The 22742-nt window shown below is 49.0% G+C and overlaps 1 protein-coding gene across 1 annotated transcript in view; it reads right to left on the reverse strand.

Annotated features, from left to right (window-relative positions):
• TENM4 (teneurin transmembrane protein 4) overlaps window positions 1-22742 on the reverse strand; it is a 742958-nt gene that overhangs the window by 388120 nt on the left and 332096 nt on the right. The window contains exon 7 of the mRNA XM_027083511.1: window positions 747-1034. Within this exon, the coding sequence (XP_026939312.1) occupies window positions 747-969 (223 nt within the window). The 5' untranslated portion in view covers window positions 970-1034. The remainder of the gene's footprint in view (window positions 1-746; window positions 1035-22742) is intronic.

Below are 22742 nucleotides of genomic sequence, written 5' to 3' on the forward strand. Positions count from 1 at the left end.
AAATGGCAGAGCCAGAATTCAAATCAGGTCGTTCTGATGTCACAGTTCGAGCTGTTAACCACAAATGGGAAAGAGCTGAAGACCCCTCGTCTTTTTTTTTTTTTTTTTTTTTTTTTTTTTGCGGTACGCGGGCCTCTCACTGTTGTGGCCTCTCCCGTCCGGCAGGCTCAGCGGCCATGGCTCACGGGCCCAGCCGCTCCGCGGCACGTGGGATCTTCCCGGACCGGGGCACGGACCCGTGTCCCCTGCATCGGCAGGCGGACTCTCAACCACTGCGCCACCAGGGAAGCCCAGACCCCTCGTCTTTAAAGCAGGAGAGGCAGCCTTGTTAACAGGTCAGCTTTCCTGTGGATCCAGGCCTAGTGGGAGAGGCATGGCGTCATCGCACTTACCTCGCAACGCGTCATCTCATTAGTCCTCAGGACAATTCAGTGCAGTAGCGAGTACTCATGGCCGTCTACCAGGGGAGGCTTAGAGGCGAGCCGGTGGTGGTCAGAACTCAGCTCCTAACCACCTCATTACGCCCACGACGGGGGTGAGCATGAAAACGAATGAACTAAGAATGAACTACAGGGCAGGCTCTGACCAGGTCTAGGTGCCAAACTCGCGGAGTGTTGGTGCGGACGGGCGCCCTCCACCCCGCTGGGCTCCAGTCGCTGCTCAAGCGCGCCCACGCCCGGGGGGGAGGGGGGAGGAAGTACACCAGTGCGCAGGCGCGCCTCAAGCCCCGCCCCGGCCGCCCTCACCTGCGCGGCAGAACTCCTCGGCCTCCTGCGGCACCATGTCCTTGACGCGGCTGCCGTAGGCGAGGCGGGCGTCCTGGTCGTAGGCCTTAAGGGTCTCGCTGGAGCTGTAGGATTTCTGCGGAGCCTTGCCCTCCTCGCTGTCTGCGGACGAGCTGGTGTAGCGGCGCTCGGCGTCGCGGCGCCGGGTCAGCGAGCGGTACGGCTTCCTCTCCTTAACGTCCATGGCCTCCGGCCAGCGCTCCTCCACATCCACGAACAGGGTCCTCGCCGCACTCAGGGCCGAGTGGTCTGGAGCCCGAGAAACCAAAGAAAGGGCGTCAGTTCCGGCCTCAGGGGGCAAAGGCAATCCCCGGGTCCACCCCGGACCTCGATTCACCCGGCAGTGCTGTGGACAAGGGGCCTCAGGCTCTGGAGGGGAGGGCGTCGCTCCACGGCCACGCAGCCATAAGTAGCACAGGGGGACTTGCACCCAAGGCTTGTTATGATGAATCCTTTCTCTTCCTGCTACACGACCGACCTGTCTCCCCTGTGGAGATGCCCTCAGCCTCTCCTTCAGTGATGTCTATCAAGGAAGCTGACAACAAAGGCCAGAGGGCACTAGTTTTCCCAATCCCGCTATAGATGTGAACCCCGTGTGTGTTCCCATCAGTCCTCCGGCTGGGACAGGGCCTCACGCAGAACAGGGGCTCTTTAAGAATTTGTGAAATGAACGACTATATTCAGGCACTGGGGTAAGCGCTTTGCATATAATTATCTCATTCAGTTGTCACACGTCCTGAGATATTATTACTGTCTCCAACCTTTTCTGGAAATGAGCCATGGTATAAACAACCAATCCACAGTTATCACCACCAGATAATTAAATAATCACCTGCTTATTGTCTGTTTTCTTGCACTCATATGCAAGCACCATGAGAGCAGGGGCCTTACCTGTTCTGCTCACTCCTGATCTATTGCACCTAAAGTGAAGCCTGCTGCCTCCAATGCATATTTAGTTAAACAGCCAACCAGTCTCCATCTGACAGATGAGAAAACTGAGGTTCCAAACCTCCCTCAAGGTGACTCAGGTGGTAAGTATCAAAGTCAGGATCTGAAACCAGGTCTGTTTGGTTCTAAAGTCCGAGTTTTTCCTATTTTATTATGCTCCCTGAGTCCCCTCCCTCCCACCACACAGAAGTGTCCTTCCAGCTAGGCTGGGCCTGGACTACCATGCTGATCGGAGAACTCCGTCACCTCCAGACTCATCCATCTCATTGGAGGCACCATCGGCACCTGGGGAAGCCGCAGCACCTGCCGCATATGTCGGGTTTGCCAGGCTGTGTGGCTGGTAGGAGGCTCCTAATCTCCCTCTCTCCTCTTTTCCCCATCTTGACCCTTTTGCCCTAGGCCGACACATTTTTTAAAGCTCTTATAACACCGCCTTTCTCTTTCCAGATGTCTTCCTCTGGCTCTGGGGTAGCAAACGTAGCCCCCTACAAGAGCCAGGAGGTCAGCACAGGAGGAAAGCAGGATATCCTACACAAAGGATGATGAGCGCTCCTTCTTGAAACATACAACCTTCTCAGTTCTTTCATTGTTCCACTTTCCAGAGCAACATGGGTATACAAAACCTTCTACTGCGTCACTGTCCTATTAGAGAAACAACAGAGCAAGAGCTGTCATCAAGGAGTCTCAGTGCCCAGGGTGGGGCCTCTGACCAACAAAGAGGGCGGGCCTGTTCAACGGGGCAGTGGGTGTTCAGTGCCTACCAATGCTGTGACATAGGAGTGTAGGGGGTCTTGTGAATTTTTATGACAAGCTGGAAATTTGGACTTGGATGTAAAATGTAGGATTTTTAAATGTAATCCATTATTACATGTCAGCCAAGTTAAACACACTGATGGGTCAGTTTTGTTCTGAGGGCTAGCGATTTCCGAGTTCTGCCTTTGATCGTGGACATTGAAGGTATCGGTATCCCTGTGGCCTGAGGATGCTCTCTTCCCTCTCAAGAGGGAAGGACCACCTCTTAGGTGGTTCTGAGGATGAAATGAGTTAATACATGTCCCTGGGACATATGATCCCTGATACACAATGGGTGCTCAATACATGTTCGCCATTATTATCATCAGAAAAAACCCGCCTTTTATTTTTAAAAGGCATACTTTGGAAGGCTCCAGCTAGATGTCAGTTATAACTGGAGAAGGAACGTTCCCTCAAACATACGTTAATAAGGCTGAGACACATTTTAGGCTGTTAAGTTGGTGGATGACTATGTGTCTTACCAGTGTGTACCTGTTGACTGAAGACAATGGCTTCAAGGCAGAGGCTCAGTAATTGCAAATTAAGAACACAGTCCCCAAACTCATGGCTTCCCTATTACAAATCAGAGGCAAGGAGAACATCTGCCTTGCTCTCATTTCCTTTTCAGTCTTAATATAGTAATTCAGTAAATATTTACTTTTTTTCAACAGATGGGAGATCAGTCATGGTTCACACTCAAATTGGCATTTTTTTAAAGTTTTTTTTGATGTGGACCATTTTTAAAGTCTTTATTGAATTTGTTACAGTATTGCTTCCATTTTATGTTTTGGTTTTTTGGCCACGAGGCATGTGGGATCTTAGCTCCCGGACCAGGGATCGAACCTGCACCTCCTGCATTGGAAGGCGAAGTCTTAACCACTGGACCGCCAGGGAAGTCCCTCAAATTGGCATTTAATTGAGAGAAAAAGAAGAGGTCGGGATGAAAGAAGTGACAGTGGAGAAAAGCTCCTCTCAGAGCAAGAGTCTGCAGCATAGCGATGCTGAGACCCTGGATGGGGGGAGCAGTGCCGGGAAGGGCGCCAGAAGCACCCACACACGTCCATGCCTACACAAGTCAGTCCCTGCTTACCCTGCTGACCTCCGGGTTCCCCACCTGCTGGTTCCTGATCCTCCTCTGCTTCCTCTCACTGCCCACAGAACAACCCGCTACCCCAACTCGACTCTCACGGACGCACGCCCCTACTGCCTGCTGAAACTCTTCGCCAGGTAAGTCCCAAGCACACAAATATGCCTTAGCAGAGGAGTTCATTTCCACAACCCATTACAGACCAGTCTCGCGCTGGGACTGGGGCCCAGAGATGAGCAGGACACAAGCCTTGTGGGGGCAGCTACCGTCTCTCTGGGGTGTCAGCCATAGGGGCCATCAATGATGAGTGCTTTGATAAAGCATGAACCGTAGTTTATAACTTTCGGGGGTCATTTCTGGTCTATCTACGGGGAAGGAGAGTGGGCTCTGGCCAAGAGAAGGGAAGAATCATGTCTGCACTGGGTGCTGTGGCCGGTGCTTCCCACACAGACCCACGGGAACTCTAGTTACTTGGGTTTGTTTTGGCCACGCCTCACAGCATGTGGGCTTAGTTCCCTGACCAGGGATTGAACCCTCGCCCCTTGCATTGGAAGTATGGAGTCTTAACCACTGGACCGCCAAGGAAGTGCCCTAATTACTTCTCATTTTAGCGAGCTGACTCAGTGAGCCAGTTGGTTGATAAGTTCACACAGCCAGTGAGCCAGTGATTCTAAAATCCACTTTTCTTTTTTTTTTTTTAATCCACTTTTCTTTTACATGGAGCTGGTTCAGATGGATCTGGAAGGTTTGAACAGGTCTGTTAACGTGGGGAAGCCTGGAGACACGTGGTAGTGATAGGAAGAGAGGCAGTGACAATACAATGACTTTTTTTTTTTTTTTTTTAATGGCTGCATTGGGTCTTCATTGCACTGCGCAGGCTTCTCATTGCAGTGGCTTCTCTTGTTGCAGAGCACGGGCTCTAGGCACGTGGGCTTCGGTAGTTGCGGCTCACAGGCTCTAGAGCGCAGGCTCAGTAGTTGTGGTGCACGGGCTTAGTTGCTCCGTGGCATGTGGGATCTTCCCGGACCAGGGATCTAACCCGTGTCCTCTGCATTGGCAGGCGGATTCTTAACCACTGCGCCACAAGGGAAGTCCCAAAATGACTGTTAATTTAATACCTACTCATGCTGGGAACTTTGTACATGTTGTTTCTAGTCTCTACGACAACTAGGCAGGTTAGATATTATCCTCTTATTTTATATTTTCTCTTACTTTTATTTTATAAATGAGATAACAAGCTCAAAGAGATTAAGTGATTTGCTCTAAATCACATGGCTTCCAAATATCAGGGTCTAGATTTGAATCAGAAGAAAATGTTTAAACCTGAAGAAAGGTATTACACACACCTAGTACCAGAGGTTAATTCATTCGGTAAATAATTGCTAAGGACTGTTCTCTCCTAACTGTGGTGGGAGCTGCATGAAGGCAAGACATGAGGTTCCCTTCTGCCCTCCCCTCCTCTCCCCCTGTTCCCCCTTCCCCGCCTCCCCCCAACACTGACTTCCTACCCTGCTTTCCAAGCCTTGTGTGAGGCCTCGGTGGACAAGACAAATGAGCTTCTTACTCCTTGGAGCTTCTAGACAGTGGGCAAGTCAGACAGGGAGAGAGGCAGGGGAAGGACACCAGAGTGGCCCCTAACCTAGGTCAGGTGGGCCAAAGGTGGAGAGATGATTAAGGGACCACTGCTCAAAGAAAGTGACATCTAAACCATGACCAAAGAAAGTCAAGGAAAAGTGAGACAGGCCAGATGGTTTTGAGGTAAGGAGAGAAAAGGAGTCTAGATCTGTGACTTCCCCATGTTCTCTCACCTACAGTAAACATTTATTTCACACACATAAATCTACAAAGTTCTAACTAAAACAAAAATTTCAAAAAACATGCCTAACCTTTCCTCAAGGGTGGAATCTGGTATTTTCTCTCTTATTCTATTTGACTAAAAGAGAATTATGGATGGATTGCCAACCTACAGTTTGAAAAAGACCATTCTAGGTCACAACCTGCATGAAAGTGGGAGGGGTGAGGGAGTTTGGGAACAGACAGAATCCAAACTTCAGTGAGGGAAAGAGGTCTAAGGTGAAGCTTGAGAGGTGAAGAGCCTGGTAGAAAATATAAAAAGGCACTTCCATGAATGATGATAACACAAGTGGACAGTACAATGTAAAAGTGCAGGTGGCAGAAAGCCTGGCTCTGGTGATCCCAGGGGAGCGTGTCCTCTAGCTGGTTTTCTGGTGCCGGGAGCTGGCCTGGAAGAAAGACAAGGAGGATGTGGGACTCGGGGAGAGAAGAGGAGATGGGGAAACAAAGCTTTTGGTGTTTGGGAGAAACTCAAAAAGCCAACTTGGGCCCTTTACATGGGCTCCAGCAATACTTATGAGAGGCAGGGGCCTAGAGCATTCACAGGGAGACGTCATCAGACCTACAGACCTGCCGAGGACCCTTTGCCCCTGCCAAAGCCTCAGGGAAACGGGGGCTGTTACAACCCTGGACTTCCTCGCAACCTCGGAAATGACCAGAGACAAGCCAGGAAATTGACTGAATTCCTACTGGACTAAAGTTTTATAAGTTTTCCTTAACATAAGCACATGGTGATATTTTCAGTTCTTAGTGTGTCAAAAAGGGCTCATAAATATTTGAGCTAAAATGTGTTCTGCAAAATATAAGTCCTAGGCAGTATCTGTGTGTGTGTGTGTGCAGAGAGTCATCATAAATTTTTACTTTCCTTCAGAGTTTGCTCTTGCAAGTCCTTTGTTCACAACTCCGGTGTGATGTGAAGGGGAATGCCAGGGAGAGAGGCACCTAGTCTCTGCCAGGTACTGTGCTGGGCTATGAACAAACCAAAGAGGTAGGCACCGTATCCCACAGATTTGGAAACTGAGCCTCGGAGAAACAAAGGGATGCTCAGGTTCACACAAAATGCCAAGACTGGAATATGATTGCTCTCTTCTCCCTGTGGTAGAGCATATTTCCCTGATCTGTCACATTAGGGAATCCTTTGCCTTTTCAAATGGTAAGAGAGTGATTATAATAGGGTGGCTAAAGGCAAGGTGTTTACATGCATTACCTCGTTTAACCCTCACCAGGCCCTTGAACCATTCTCATTTGATAGATGAAAGAAACCGGGATTTTGAGTGGTTAAATGCCTTGCCCAGAGGACCACAGCAAGGAAGGGGCAGAGTGAGGATTGAAACCTGGGTCTGTGCGACCCTCAGGCTCAAGCTTTTAATCAGAGCCTGTACTGCTTCTCATGCAGGTCACCCCTTATTCTAGTTTGCTTAACTGTTCTGTTTGCTCTCTCACCTAGTGTTTTAAGCAGTATTAATTCTTCTGATGAACCTTCAGAATTCTTCAGTTAGCACCTGACCTGGGCTTTTACAGCTTCATCTCCAAGTGTCCCCACCCAGAAAGCCAGCACTGTGGGCCAGGGGAAGGGCCTTCTTGAGAGCACAGTGGAGTGTGGCCCTGTGCCCAGCCTGGCTGTGGGGACATCCCTAATCAGTGGCTGGCAGGCAGGTGACAGATGGTACTGCTGCCCACAGAAGCCATGTCGCCCTTCAGGTCAGGCATCAAAGGGCCGCTGGTTGTTGTACGGGCGCCGCTCCTCCAATCCCGGCTAGGGGGGAGCTCCCATCAGGGTGGCCCCGACCCCTCCCAGGGCTGAGCGCATGCAGGACAGGGGACACATTCGGCCCTCGGCCAGCAGGAGCTATTACGGGGGCTCCGGGGTATCCGGATTCCTCCATCATGTATTGTTTCTCCTCTCAAAGCTATTTATGAGCCAAATGATGCCCCTTTACAAATGGTGGCATCTCAGAATCAGAACCTGTGGCATTTATTGTCTTACGATTGAAAGAACCATCAAAGGTCAGCAGGTTCTTGTCCCATCCCCACCAGGTGGTCACACCCCCTCCAAATCTGGGGACCTCGTTCCCCCCAGGGACAGCTCTAGCTGTGAGATTGTGCTTCCTGACATGGAGCTGGACCTGCCTCCTTTCAGCTTCCTTCCACAAGCCTCAGCTGTGCTCCTTGGGGTCTCAGGAAATAAGTCTAACAATTTGCCCTGGCGAGAGCCTTACAGACTGAAGAGGCACTAGTCTGTGCATCCTTGAGTCTTCTCATTAGACTGAACATTTCACCTTCCCAGTATCCTTTCCCCAGGTTCATCTATCTCACTCCCTCTTTCCCACCTAACGGGGCCTTATAAGATCCAGGGTGAGGTCTCTCACCTTCTGAGATGGCTCACACTCTGCGGGGTGTTTCTCTCCCAGCGCCGCTCTCGCCTTTTGAGACAGACGGCATTCTGTCTGTGGAATGCGGTGTGCCTCTCTAAATAAATCCCCTTCTTACCCGTCACTTTGCCTCTCACTGCGTTCCTTCTGTCTTGAGACATAAAGCACCTGAGCTTCGGTAAGTCCTGACATCAGGAAGTAAGGCCCTCACCCAGGTGGAGGACGGAATGATATCAACCTTCCTGACCTCCATCAACTACAGCTTGGACTCTGTTGACCTCTGCCCCAATTCTATGCGGAACTCTCCTCTGCTCGAGCCCCCTCGTGAATACGCACGCACCCTTAGTTTAAAGCTTCCCCAACTTTGCAGTTTGGGGAGACACTGCTTTGGGAAAAGACCCCCAGTGTTCTCCTTACTTGCTGCAAGTAATTCATCCTTCTTTCTTCCCAACCCCCCAAAAAAATCCAGGGTAAGACTTGGGAACGAGTAGTTTGACCAGAAGCAGTCAGAGGGACAGACACATCTACAGGTGATTCCAGCACAGTGAACACAAAAGAGCAGCTGACACAGACACTTGTGGGTCAGAGAGGGACACCAGTTTGGGTGTCCTGGAGGAGGTGACACCTGCGCTGAGGAGGGAAGTCTGAGCGGGAGTTAAACAGGGGACAAGAAGAGGGGAGTGCCCACATGCCTCTCTTGTGGGGTGTAGTCTGCATGTCCCTCACCCCCACTCTCTCCTGCACCGGACACCATATTCCCACGGGGCACACCCCCCAGGGGGCCTCAGGATGTGCTGTCTGCTGGGACTCAGTTTTTCCATGAACAACACCTGGAGAAACGGTCTCTTCTGCAGTGCAGCCCCTCCTGATAGGGCCCTCTTTCCTTCTCCCTAGAAAACCCAGTCAAGGGTCAAGCCTGAAACCCAGATTATTTGAGTGTTAGCTCTGTAAAAAGTGCACAGGGGCCCTACACTGACTTCTGATTTTCTGTCGGTTTCTGGGACCACATGATGAGATAATCAGGGGCAAGGAGAGATAGTTGAGCTGATTAATCACGCATCCCCTGTGGTGTCCAAGGCTTATCCTGTAATTACCTGGGGTTCCTATGTTAGGCCTCCACTCTGTAAGGCGGGGAGCGCTGAACAGGGAGAGCTGGAGGGGAAAACTAGCCCCCCAGGGAAGCAGGCACTAGTTTAAGGCTCCTGGAAATGGTGAAGGTGGCAACCGCTGTGCCCTCCGAGAGCTGTCCAGGGCCCTGCGTTCATGGAGAGGAGAAGCTGGGGCTCAGAGGCTGTGACCTGCTGACGGCCACAGCCAACAAGTGAAGAGGCAGGAGCCCTCAGCTTCACACACACACTCTCTCTCTCTCTCTCTCTCTCTCTCTCTCTCTCTCTCTCTCTCTCTCTCTCTCAGGCCCAGGAGTTCTGTAAAAGTGCAAAGATTGCAAAGCCCCTTGGGGAGGTGCCAGGAGCGGTGCTTGCAGCAGACGAAGCTTGTTAGCGAAGGTGTCCCAGAAAGGGATGTCCAGCCGGAAAGCAAGGGAGACAGAAGTGGCTTTGGCAGAATTTCGCTTACATCTCCGTGTACTCAAGTCGCAAAGAGGCGGAGGAAAAGGCCCATAACGATGGGAAAACCCCAACTGCCTGAAGCTGCGGCCATCTCCAATAATTAAAGGCAGACTTAATAGGTATCAGGGCCCTCTTTCCAGCAGCTGGGTGGTCAGGCAATTTTTATTTCAATAATTAGCTGCTGTATGTCACACAGAACTGGAGACAGATAAAGGGAGGGCCAGTCTCTCATGGAGCTAATTGTGCCCAGAGTTCTACAAGCCTAATCAAGCTTGCACGGCTCCCATCCCTTTCATCCAAGGCCTCAAAGGACTTCGCCTGTGGTAATTAAGTCTCCTAAGTGCCGTAAAGAAAGGGATTCTCCTTGGCAGTCTGAGTGAAGAAGAGGAGGCTGGGGTGGGGATGGGGCAGGTGGCCATGCCGCTGGCCCCCAGGCTGGGGACAGAGGGCAAGGAAGAGGCCCCAACCCTGACACTGGGCCCTTTAAGGCTCTGGCCTGGTGCATTCTGCCCCCAGACAGGACAACTGCGGACCTTGTGGTGTTGCTGGCCACCTCCTGTAGAGCCTGGCTCAACCTGCCCCAACCAAAGCCTTTCTAAATGTCGCAAGCTGGATGGTCTCTGGGGGATATATTTGTTAGACGCGTCCAATCAGGTGGCGGTAATTCAGATTCCACTATCCTAGATTCTTACAGGTAGAGGGATCATAAAGGACGTAGTGGCCCAGCCCCATCTGATGCGTGCGTTCCTCTGCGTCCCCAAGGACACCAGCCAGCCTTTGCGTGATCTCCGATGATACCACTTACTCCTAACATGTTTCATCCCCTAAGTTTGGCCTTAGTTCATTCTGATAGTGAGCTGAAGTTTGCTTCCTTCAAGAGCCTTCCCACTGACCCTAACTCTGCCTTCAAACCTCACAGACAAGCCCAATCCCTCCCCTCCAGATCACGATTCCTCTCCCCCAAAGCTTCAGAGAACAGTAGAGCACAGTGGTCAAAACCACAAGCTACATCAAAAGCACAATCCCCACACCAACAAAAAAGGATAAAGTTGGACCTCACCAAAATCCAAACTCATGCTCTGTGAAAGACTGTTAAAAGGATGAAAAGACAAGCTACAAAGTGGGAGAAAATATTTGCAAACCACATATCCAACAAAAGCCTAGCATCTAGAGCACATAAAGAACTCTCAAAACCCAACAGTAAAAAACCAAACCAAAACCAAACCCAAACAAACCAATTAGAAAATGGCCAAAAGATATGAACAGATATTTCACTGCAGAGGATATACAGATGGCAAATAAGCACATGAAAAGATGTTCAACATCACCGGCCAGCAGGGAAAAGCAAATGAAAACCACAGTGTCACCACACACCCATCAGACGAGCTAAAATGTAAAATAGTGGCAACTCTGAATGCTGGCAAGGATGCAGAGACCCTGGATCACCCAGACATTTCTGACAGGAATATAAGATATTACGGCCCTTCTGGAAACCAGTTCGGCAGTTTTTTATGAAACTCAACGTGCAGTTGCTGTACAACGTAGCGATTGCACTCTCGGGCATTTAACCCCCAGAAATGAAAACTTAGGTTCACACAAGAACCGGTACAGAGATGTTCATAGAAGCCTTACTCATAATAGCTAAAAACGGGAAACAGTCCAGATGTCTTTCAACAGCTGAATGGCTATTGTAAATGGAATGCCACGGAATACTACTTGGTGAGAAAAAGGAATGAGTTAATGATACGAATGAATCTCTAGAGAATTATGATGAGTGAAAAAAGCCAATCACAAAATGTTACATACAATATGATTCCATTTATATAGCATTTTTGAAATGACAACATTTTAGCAATGGAGAACAGATTAGTAGTTGCCAGGGGTTAGGGATGGGGTAGGGGTGGGAGGTAGGTGGGTGTGGCTATGAAAGGGCAGTGAGAGGGATGCTTGTGGTGATGGAAATATTCCCTATCTTGACTGGACGCAGATGATAAAACAGGGTAGAAGTAAACACACGCATGCATACAAATAAGTACAAGTAAAATTGGGGAACTCTGAATAAAATGAATGGACTGTACCAATGTCCATATCCTGGTTGTGATATCTATTCTCTTACGATAGTTTTGCAACATGCTGCTGCTGGGGGAAACTGGGAATAGGGTACCCAGGATATATTTGTACTATTTTTTACAACTACGCATGAACTACAGTTATCTCTTTTTTAAATTTTTATTGGAGCATAGTTGATTTACAATGTTGTGTTAGTTTCAGGTGTACAGCAAAATGAATCAGTTATACATATGCATATATCCACTCTTTTTTAGATTCTTTTCCCATATAGGTCATTACAAAGTACTGAGTTCCCTGTGCTATACAGTAAGTCCTTATTAGTTATCTATTTTATATATAGTAGTGTGTATATGTCAATCCCAATCTCCCAATTTATCCCTCCCCCCACCTTTTCCCCTGGTAACCATATGTTTGTCTTCTACATCCATGACTCTGCTTCTGTTTTGTAAATAAGTTCATTTGTACCTTTTTTTAAAAAAAATATTCCACATATAAGCAATATCATCCACTCCTGGGCATATACCCAGAGAAAACCATAATTCAAAAAGACACATGCACCCCAGTGTTCATTGCAGCACTATTTACAATAGCCAGAACATGAAAGCAACCTAAATGTTCATCAACAGAGGAATGGATAAAGAAGATGTAATGTATACATACAATGGAATACTACTCAGCCATAAAAAAGAATGAAATTTTGCCATTTGCAGCAACCTGGATGGACTTGTAGGGTATTATGCTAAGTGAAATAACTCAGACAAAGAAAGACAAATATTGTATATCACTTTATATGTGGAATCTAAAAAATACAACAAACTAGTAAATATAAAAAAAGAAGCAAACTCACATACAGAGAACAAACTAGTAGTTACCAGTGAAGAGAGGGAAGGGAGGAGGGGCAAGTTAAGGATAGGAGAGTAAGAGGTACAAACTATTATGTGTAAAATAAGCTACAAGGATATATTGTACAACACAGGAATATAGCCAATATTTTAGAGTAACTATAAATGGAGCATAACCTTTAAAAATTGTGAATCACTATATTGTACACCTGTGATTTATATAATATTTTACATCAATATAACTCAATAAATTAAAATAAATAAAATACATAAATTAAAAAAAAAAAAAAAAAAACAAGGTCAGCCCGGAAGAGAAAAGAAGTAGGTTTTTGAGTCAGGCAAACCTAGGATTGAACCTTGAACCTACTATGTATTTCCTGTACAACTTTGGACAAAGAAACTGTCTGAGCTTCAGTTTCCTCATCTATAAAATGGGGATAGTATCTACTATCTTACAGGGCTTTCCTGAGGCTTAAATGAGGCAATCCATGGCAATACTTAACTCTATGCATGGTGCATAAGTAAGGACTCCATTATCAACAGGATAATTATCTCTGTGCCTTCTTCTGATTCAATTCCCAACTAAATTCAACTTCAACTTCCTAAATTCAACTCTGGAAGTTAGGTATGGGGGTCGATTGCTCTAGTAATGATACCTCCCTGTATTACACCCTTGTGTAGTCTCCCTGCTGACTCCAGGGTTGGCCATGTGATTGCACTGACCAAGGGGATATTAGCAATCAGAAATCAGAGGCATGAAAAACCCTTGAGTGTTTGGGCTTGCCTGTTTTGCTACTTTGGGAAAACATCCATCATGTAGCAAGACCCATGTTGTCCAGCTTATTGCTAGAGACCCAAGGCTGAGCCAACCAGCCCCACAGACTGCAGCCACAGGAGTGAGCCCAGAGGACAGTGGCTGGACCACCCAGCTCCGCCCAGCCCAAATTTCTGACCCCGAGAAACAGGAACCAACAGGGTCATTTTAATCCCAAACTCCTAATTAGTTTGGAATTAAAATATATACACTACTATATAAAATAGATAACCAACAAGGACCTACTGTATAGCACAGGCAACTATACTCAAAATCTTGTAATAACCTATAATGGAAGAGAATATGAAAAAAGAATACATATATTTATATATATATATATATGTATAATAGAATCACTTTGCTGTACACCTGAAACTTATACATCGTAAATCAACTATATGTCAATAAAAATTTGAAAAAAATGGTCATTTTCAGCCACTATATTTTACAGAGATCTGTTACATAGAAAGGCTAACTGATATAGGTATTATAATTTCCGTATTACAGATGAGGAAACTGAGGCTCAGATCATTAAAGTACCTTAAAAAATAAGAGGAAATGTTACGAGGACGAAAAGACTAACACCTAATGTTTAAACAGTACTTCAGAGCTTATACATTTTTCCACATTTTTGTGCCACTTAATCCACCACCCTGTACTTCTCTTTTTTGGAATTTTTCAAAATTACATTTATGTTTAAGCAGTTGCTTAATTATATGCTCTAAGCAGGTGGGGATCATGTCTATCTTGTTCAGCACCGAATGTCAACTTTGAACCTTGAAAACAGTAGGCACTTAATAAATAATGACTGGCTGGATAAATGAACAAATACCTCTGAGAAGGTATGTCATGATCCTATATTAGACAGAAAACTGATGTTCAGAGAGGTGAAGTGCTTGTTTCAAAAGTCACACAGCCAGCAAGAGGCAGTGCTTAGATGCAGCCCAGGTCTTTGACCCTAAGTGCAGAGGTCTGCCTTAAATTCTCTGTGCATCCTGAGGGTTTCTCAGACAAGGAAATGAATTACTACCCCACAGTTAGGAAGGAATGTTGTTGGATGAATTCCATATGTTTCAGGAATGCCAATCCCCATGCTAAGAGGATTCTGACCAAACCAAGCTTCCAGCTGGACAGAAATGTACTGCAATGTGAACCTCAGTGCACGGGATCAGAGGTGCCTGTTAGCACAAGTCTCACGTCGTTGGTACCATCCAGCCCCAAATCCCCATGGGGCGTCCCAGTCAAATGCATAACCACCCAGCAGGCACAGGCCCACTAAGCAGCTCTGCTGTCAGCCATGGGTCAGCCCGTGAGTTCCTTTGAGAGGAACCGGCAGATGTTAGCACCAAGCTCTGAGGACAGACACCATGCTCCTCCAGAACCAGCAGGCTGCCCGAGCACCGCAGTGGGCTCACATGGGCTGAGCAGAGCCCCCCCTCGGTGGCCACAGCTGCCTCTCCGCCTTCCAGGAGGGCCTCGAGGCTGTCCTCTCTGTGGGGAAGCTCTGACCCTTGGACCCTCTGCTGGCTAATGTTACACCTGGGTTGCCGCAGTCCTGCTTCCTGGGGCCAGACCCTCACTTTGTTCTCTTTATCGTAGCCCTAAATTTGTTTTCATTAACAAGCTCTGCCTGTCACTCCATTGATTCTGTCTTCTTTTAGGGCTGTTAAGCTCAGTTGTGAACGGTACCAGTCTTTAAGGTGATGCCAGCCTGGAGAGGCAGTGGGATGGGGGTGTGCTTGCTCCCCTCCAGGGCGGGAACCCAGGGGGACCACATTATCTAGGGCCCAGCCTGGCCTCTACTAGGCAACTCCTCAGATTCGTCCAGTGTGTTCTTTCCAACGCGAAGCCCCTTCCTATCTCAAAAGTCACCAAGACACCGTAAAGCTGAGCCAGGCAGAGTGCAGGTCATCACTGTTTCCAGCTCACAGAGGAGGGCTTTCCTGGTAGAGAGAAAGCAGCGCGGAGCCGCTAAAAGCATCGACCCTGCAGCCAGACAGCCAGGGTCCAAACCCCAGCTCTGTCACTCCCCAGCTGTGTACCCTGGGCACATTATTGAAGCTCTCCATGCCTCACACTAAAGTGTGGAGAGAATACTTGTACTTACAAGGTAGAGTTTTTGGGAGGACTGAATGAGTTAATATGTGCAAAGTACTTAGAAAAGGCTTAGCACTTGGCTGCCATGATGATGATGACTATTTATTATTATTATTATTATTATTAATGTTGTTGTTGTTGTTGTTATAAGGTATCGCGTTCTGGCCCTGATGCAGGTTTGGATTTCTCTACCCCATTCACACTAACGTATTAGGACATCTATATCCCTATTCAGCATTATGTATCTACTCATTCAGTCACTGAGCAAATATTTACTAGAAATGTACTACGTGTCCAGAGCTGTGCTGGGATGCAAGGACTGTCGTTCCAGAAAGACAGAAAGGGCACCAGTTTTGAACAACGCTCCAGTTTGAATCTCAGCCCTGCATTTACTAGGTACGAGCCATGGGCAGCTCATTCTGGGCCTTACTTTCCTCATCTGTGAGATGGGGAATTATCTGTAGCCCTGCCATCCTGCCTCTTCCGAGGATGCACGCGGTCATCTGGGGGCCTGGAGGGGGAGTATGTTCTAGAACCTTTCCAGACCAGAGCCCCAGCCCTCCTCCAACTCTGGCCAGCCGGGAGGAGAGGAGAGTGTCCTTAAAGCAGTGGCCTTGGGAAACCTGAGCCACCTTCAAAGAGAGGGATTTAGTTGGCTTAGGCTCTGTGTCCTCTCTGAGGACAAAGCAGGGACCAGCCCCCAGCAGGGCCAGGCCCCTCAGGGAGGCCACATGGCTGGAAACTGGCCCCTTTGCCTCAGTCTTCTTGAGCTGTGTGCCCTTCAGCCTGATGCCGGAGGAAGGAGCCTGCTGCCTTTCTTTCTCTTCTTATCCTCAGGGCAACAGAACAGTGTTTAAATCGGAGCCTTAAAATGAGAAGCAAATGGGAAGGGCTTGCAGAATGACGTTTAGCACCATCTAGAAAAAGTCCAGGCTTAAAATTTACAGTCTATGACAAGCAATTGGATTTACCTTGCCAGAGGGAGAGGCCCTGGGGCCACACTGAGAAAACATAATGCTGGGGCATTTCCTAAACCTGGCACTTCAGAGTTTACACAGCACTGACAATCAGGCAACCTCTGCTCACCCTCTACTGCCCTGAGAGGTAGGTTCTACAACCTCATTTCAACAGGGAAGTGTGGCAGGCAGGCAGGCAGGAATGTGGGGTTCTGGCGCAGGAGAACTCTACTTTGAGATCTGGCTTTGTGATCCTAAGCAAACGCCAATAATACATAAACGGTGAATACAAACTGTGGCTCTTGTCTACTGAGCACCCAGTATGTGCCTGGTGATCCTTGTTTGCCAAATTGTTGCCATCTTATATAAACTGAGGATCAGAGTGGGCAAGGATTTGCCCTGAGTCACACAGCGTTTTAAGAGAGCTAGGATTCAGAGCCCCACACGGAGAGTCTCAATTTTTTAAGCCATATCATGGAGACGATGAAGATCAGTTATATCCAGAGGTTGGAGTGTCACATGCGGCTTGGAAGTCCTATACAAATATCTGTTATCCTTACTGAGAAAATTGAGGCTCCCAGGGGTGAAGTGACGTGTCCAAGGTCACCCAGCTGGCAAGGAGCAGAGCCGGGACTTGATCTCCACGTTCTGGTGCCCATCGTCCCTTCCATTAGGCTGCAGCTGCCATCTGGAACACCTGCCAGCACTGCACAAGAGCTACGAATCTCTAGGAGCCATCAGGCTGATGATAGTTAAATACTGGGCTATTTGAAAAATATGACAACAAACAGTTGAGAATAAATGCCAAGCCTCTAACTGGTTAGGAACACCACCCAGGGGCACAGAGATTTGTCAGTGTGACTGACGCTTCCTGCTTAAATGCAGCGTGCAGACACTCGCACAGAAGAAAGGCAGGCTGTGAGCGGGCGACAGCGGCGGCGTGTGAAGAGGGCCGCACTGGTAGAAAGCATTGCTCGCATCTGAACCCACTCATTCTCTACTGCAAGTCCGAAGGAGGGCTTGTTATTCCTATTTGATTGATGAGAAGCCAACGCCCAGAGAAGCTCATGACTTATCCAAGGTTGCACAGTCAGTGAGTGCCCAAGCTGGGATTTGAACCCAGAATTGTTTTGCCCTAAAATCTCGACTCCATCCCCTGCATCTCTCTGCTGCCCACACTACCTTTCCTGTTTGGAAGGGACAGGGTTATATGTCTGGGGCTCTGAGAACTCAAGCCCTTTCTTTGGGATTTGCTGGGTCACCTACCCACCTCTGCCCATCAACCTTCCCTGAGTGCCTTGTCTGACCAGGTCCCTGTGCTGGGCATGAGGATTCCGAGGTGGTCCTGCATGGTCCTTTCCTGTAGGCCTGCACTGTTTAGCAGGGGAAACCGAGCCAGAAACAGATAACCCCCATCCAAAATCTTGCAGAAGAGTCACTTCACCCAGCCAGTTGGGCTGGCTTCCTGGGGGCACCTGATGCTTTCCAGAGTCTGATGATGCAGCGGGAATCTGCCAGCCATCGGGAGAGGGAAGAAAAGGGGAGGAGTAGGGTGTCAGGTCCAGGGCCCCCACCCCTGCACCAACCAGGGCACTGAATTGTTTTTTATCTGATTCACATATTGGGCCTCCACTTAGGGTTTCATTTAAGCAATGAGATCCTTGGCCAAAAACAAGTTAGAAAACCACTGCCTTAAGACATATTCCCAATTTGTTTGCCTGAAGGAGTGTTTTATATAATATTGGCTTATCAGCCAGGCATAACTTGACTCATCTATTCTTCCTGTCTTTTCATTTAAAAAGTCTATCATAAATGGCTAATTTATTCCTTTACATATATCTACTGGCTATCTGATATGAGCCAGACACCATCCTAGGGTGTTGGAGATATAGAAAAAAATAAACCTCTCGCCCTGTCTGCATACTTCTGCCCCGCTGAAGCCTCTTCACAGCTTTCAGGGTGATTTTTCTAAGAAGCAAATCAGATTACCGTCATGTCCCTGCTCACAACATTCAATGGCTCCCTATTGCCTAAAGCATTACTACTCAGGGTAGCTTTGAGCCACAGACTAGTGGCATCAACATTACCTGGAGTTTATTAGAAATCAGAATCTCAGGCTCCACCTCATACCTACTCAATGAGAATCTGCAATTAGGTCCCCAGGTGATTCCTATGACATGGAGATCTGAGAAGTACAGAAGTATAAGATGTCAACACCACCCTTCACGTCCTGATACCTGTTGTTACCTGTCTCATCTCCACCCCCTTTTCTCAAACACAGTATACTCAATGCCAGTCTGCCCTGCCCACCTGTCCTCTTCCACTTCCAAGCCTTTGTACACATGGGGCCCTCTATCCAGAATACCCTTCCCCTGCTGGCTGACAATTACAATTCCTTCCTTTCATGGAAGTCAGACTTAAATCCTCTAGGAGCTTCATCAGATCCCTTCTCCCTTCTTCCCTGCAGTCTGACTCCTACCTGTGGCCCCATCGTCCCATCACGACTGCAGCCAGCCCAGTGTCTGCGTGTCTGCTAGACAGCTCAGTGTGCTGGAATCTGTGTCTGTTGTGTAGGTGGGCATCTGTCTCCTTCAAAAAACAATGAGCCCTGGAGGCAAGGGGTGGTCCTTTTCCTTCTTTACATCCAACTACACTATCCCTGTGCTGCCAATCACTGGGGATGCAGAGAGGATTCAGAGTCTGCTTTTTTTTTTTTTTTGCGGTACGCAGGCCTCACTGTTGTGGCCTCTCCTGTTGCGGAGCACAGGCTCCGGACGCGCAGGCTCAGCGGCCATGGCTCACGGGCTCAGCTGCTCCGCGGCATGTGGGATCTTCCCGGACCGGGGCATGAACCCGTGTCCCCTGCATCGGCAGGCGGACTCTCAACCACTGCACCACCAGGGAAGGCCCAGAGTCTGCTTTGAGGAGCACCCAGTCTGGTGGGCCAGGATGGCTTTCGAAGTAACAAGTGCAAGTTTTTGAAACAGGTTTGTGGCAACGGATACGATGTTTGCTGAGCTGAACCATTTGCAAGGCTGATGGAGCCAGATTGCTTTACTCTTTGGGCAAATGACCATTGGCTCCCCCTCCTCATCTCTTTCCCAGCAAACTTTCTCGTTGTCCCCTGAGGGAGCACTCCTGGCTTCGGGACTGAGTTCTCAAGAGGCTGAGTCACGTGTGTGAACCATTTCCTGGCTACGGGGCCCCCCTCAGCCTGGCCTCTGTATTCTCACATGTCTAGCTGGAGTGCTAGGGAGTGACGTGCTTCCAGCCAGTCAGGCGTGGACAGGGACGATGCTTCCCTATTTTTTCTTTTTTTAAAATAAATTTATTTATTTATTTTTGGCTGTGTTGGGTCTTTGTTGCTGCGTGCGGGCTTTCTCTAGTTGCGGCGAGCGGGGGCTACTCTTCGTTGTGGTGCGCGGGCTTCTCATTGCGGTGGCTTCCGTTGTTGCAGAGCACGGGCTCGAGGCGCAGGGGCTTCAGTAGCTGTGGCATGTGGGCTCAGTAGTTGTGGCACGCAGGCTTCAGTAGTTGTGACTCGCGGGCTCTAGAGCACAGGCTCAATAGTTGTGGCGCACGGGCTTAGTTGCTCCGCGGCACGTGGGATCTTCCTGGACCAGGGCTCGAACCCGTGCCCCCTGCATTGGCAGGCGGATTCCTAACCACTATGCCACCAGGGAGGCCTGATGCTTCCCTATTTTGAAGGAAGAATAGGTGGCCAACTCCCATTACTCCCATCCCGTGCACCCTGGGTCAAGTTAATAAATTAATTGAAGTCCTCAGTGGCAGGGATGAGGACTAATTAATTAAAGCAATGCATTCATTAAATGCATCCATGAAACATTTACTGAACACCTACTTTGTGCCAGGCCGTTGAGCCAGATATCTGCGATACAAAGTTCAATGACTGTTAGTCCTTGCCCTCAGCTGGGGTCATTTTCCCAATCTACAGGAGGCAGCTTGAGGGTCTGGAGAACTGGAATCTAGTGCTTACTGGCCTACTAAGCCTTTTACCTCTCAGCGCCTCATCATCCTCATCTGTAATATGCGGATTCCAATCCCTGTGCTGTCTCACAAACTGGAAAATCACAAATCAAAAGTGCTTGGCAAACTGTAAAGTGCTGTACTAATTGTGCAATGGTTACTGAGGCAGGCAGTATTAGTGGCCAACCCTAGGGCCATTTTTTTCCCAGACTAATGCAAGCCCAATTTTGTTTGGGAAAGCCACATGCTCAGGCCTGGGCAATGAATCATGATTTGGTTCAGGCAGTCAAGACAAGCCTGTTTTCTGTTTGCCAGATACCCCATTTCCCAGCCTCCCTTGCAGCTAACGGTAACCATGTGACCCACTTCTGGCCAATAAGGTGGAAAAGGAAGTCTACTGGCAGAGGGAGTTTGGGGAGGGTTGTAGGTGATACCACTTTTCTCCTAATTCACGTCTTAAATGTGGTAACACATGCGCTCTGGTGGCCCTCTTGGGACCGTGAAGTGACAGGTATGAGGACTAAAAATCACCTTGTAAGGATGGTGGAGAGGATCTACTTTCCTTTCCCCCTCCCCGCATTCCTGAGGCACCCACCCCATTCAAGGCCCCATCCTCTCTCTCCTGCACGGTGGCTACAGCCTCTAACTAGACACCGTCTGATGATAAACTCTGGAGGTCAAGCTGCTAAGATGGAAAAGCATGGGGAGATGCTGATCCTGAAAGCAGTTATGGTCCTATTTGGAAAGTCTTCGGAGCAGAGAAGACGGAGGCCCCAGCCAGAGTGGGACTGGCTTAGAGGTCAGAAAGAGCTGGAGGAGGGGCTGGAACTGCCCCTTTGTCTCTGCGTCATAGGTGAACATCTCACCTGCACGATGTCCCAAAGACCGGGGTCATGCCCTCTCACTGCTCTCAGTTCAATAAACACTGAATAATCATACTGAACATGTGTGTCTACGAATGAGGCATGTTTTCTTGCCTCATCTAGTTGTACCAACGGCCCATATTTTACAGATGAGGAAACTAGAAGTGCAGAGAGGTGACATGGCTCACCCAAGGTCACATAATTAAGTCAATACCAAGCAAGTCAGGTCTGCCTCATGGTCCAGGACTATGCTGTCCAATATGGCAGCCACTAGCCACCTGCAGCTCATTAAATTTAAATTTCTAATTAAAGTGAGATAAAGGTCAGTCCCTTGGTCACACTAGCCACATTTCAAAAGTACAAAAGTCACAGGTGGATAGTGGCTACTGGACTGGGAGCGGCAGAGAGTTCTACTGGACAGCGCTGGTCCAGAAGCTTGGGATGGTCAGAGACTAATTCATAGATCCCTGCCTGGGGAGCACAGGCCTGCACAGTGACCCAAGCATGGAGCTGGAACCAGGCCTGGGGGTTCAGGCTGAGGAAGGAGAAAGGAGGGGGCAGAGGTTTCTCTGAGAGCCGAGGGTGTGCAGGCACTGTGCAGAGTGCCTTACGTCTGCTGGCTCATTTACCCGTCCCACCCACTCTATACCATTGCCATTTATTAACCTCAAGTGACAGAAGAAGAAACCAAAGCTCAGGAAGGTGAAAAGACTTGTCCAAGGCCACACACCTAGGAAATGCTGGAGCTGGGCCAGGAGCCCAGAGGTGACTCCAAACCCAGCTCCCTCTACCATGCCTCTCTCCAGGCGTCAACTTAGAGTCCCCTCCTTCCCTCACTCTTGTCTGAAGGGACTCTGGAGGGAAGAGATGAACCTTTCCAGCAAGGAGGCCCGAATTCTAGTAGGGATGGGAGTGTCGCCCACACAGGCCCAGGGGGAGGCAACCCCCCACTTCGGGGTAGCTCCCACTGTCTCCCTGGCCCAGGAGACCAGGTCATAGGGAGACTCGTTCTTTACTGGGCCTCCTCTCCCAGGCCAGGCTGTTGCTGTCACAGACCTCCGTAAATCACAGACCTCCGTAAATCAGGCCCCCGTCACTCCTGGAGACTCCAGACCAGAGGGGAGGAGATCCCTCGGCGAGGAGATCAAGCCGCTCAGGCTCTCCCAGGGAGCTTGCGGAAGCTTCAAAGGCCGGGGCCTGATTTACGAGGCTGCCAGCGGCTCCAGGCTGTCCCAGAGCAGCGGCTGCACCAGCTCCAAGCCGTGCATTAGTCCAGGGATAGATCAAAGGATCTGAGGCTAGACCCAGCTTGGGGCTGGATCTGTTTCTTCTCCCCCACAAGATAGCTTGGAGTCAGCCACGCCTGGCAGGAGATGTGTCCATCTCCAGGACCTTGGATCAGCCGGGGCACTTCTGGTCCATCTGACAGGGAATGGGGAGAGGGGTGAAGAAGCAGGGCCGGGTCACTCTTGGAAATGGGGTCCAGCCTACAGCAGCAGCCCCTGTAGCCAGCCTTCGGTCCTCATGGCAGCCCTTCCAGAGAGCTAGGACTGCTCCCTTTTCACAGGAGGAAGTGAAAGCTCACAGAGGTCAAGTGACATGCCCAAGAGGTTAGCAGCAGGACAGGATTGGAATCCAGGTCTGACACCAAACCCCTGCTTGTCAAACTCTGTGTCCTCATGCAGCACCCCACACTCAACAAGCCTT

This window comes from Aethalodelphis obliquidens, unplaced genomic scaffold, assembly GCF_003676395.1.
Source record: "Aethalodelphis obliquidens isolate GAN/ISIS:26980383/991018 unplaced genomic scaffold, ASM367639v1 scaffold50, whole genome shotgun sequence".
NCBI classification, from domain to species: Eukaryota; Metazoa; Chordata; class Mammalia; order Artiodactyla; family Delphinidae; genus Aethalodelphis; species Aethalodelphis obliquidens.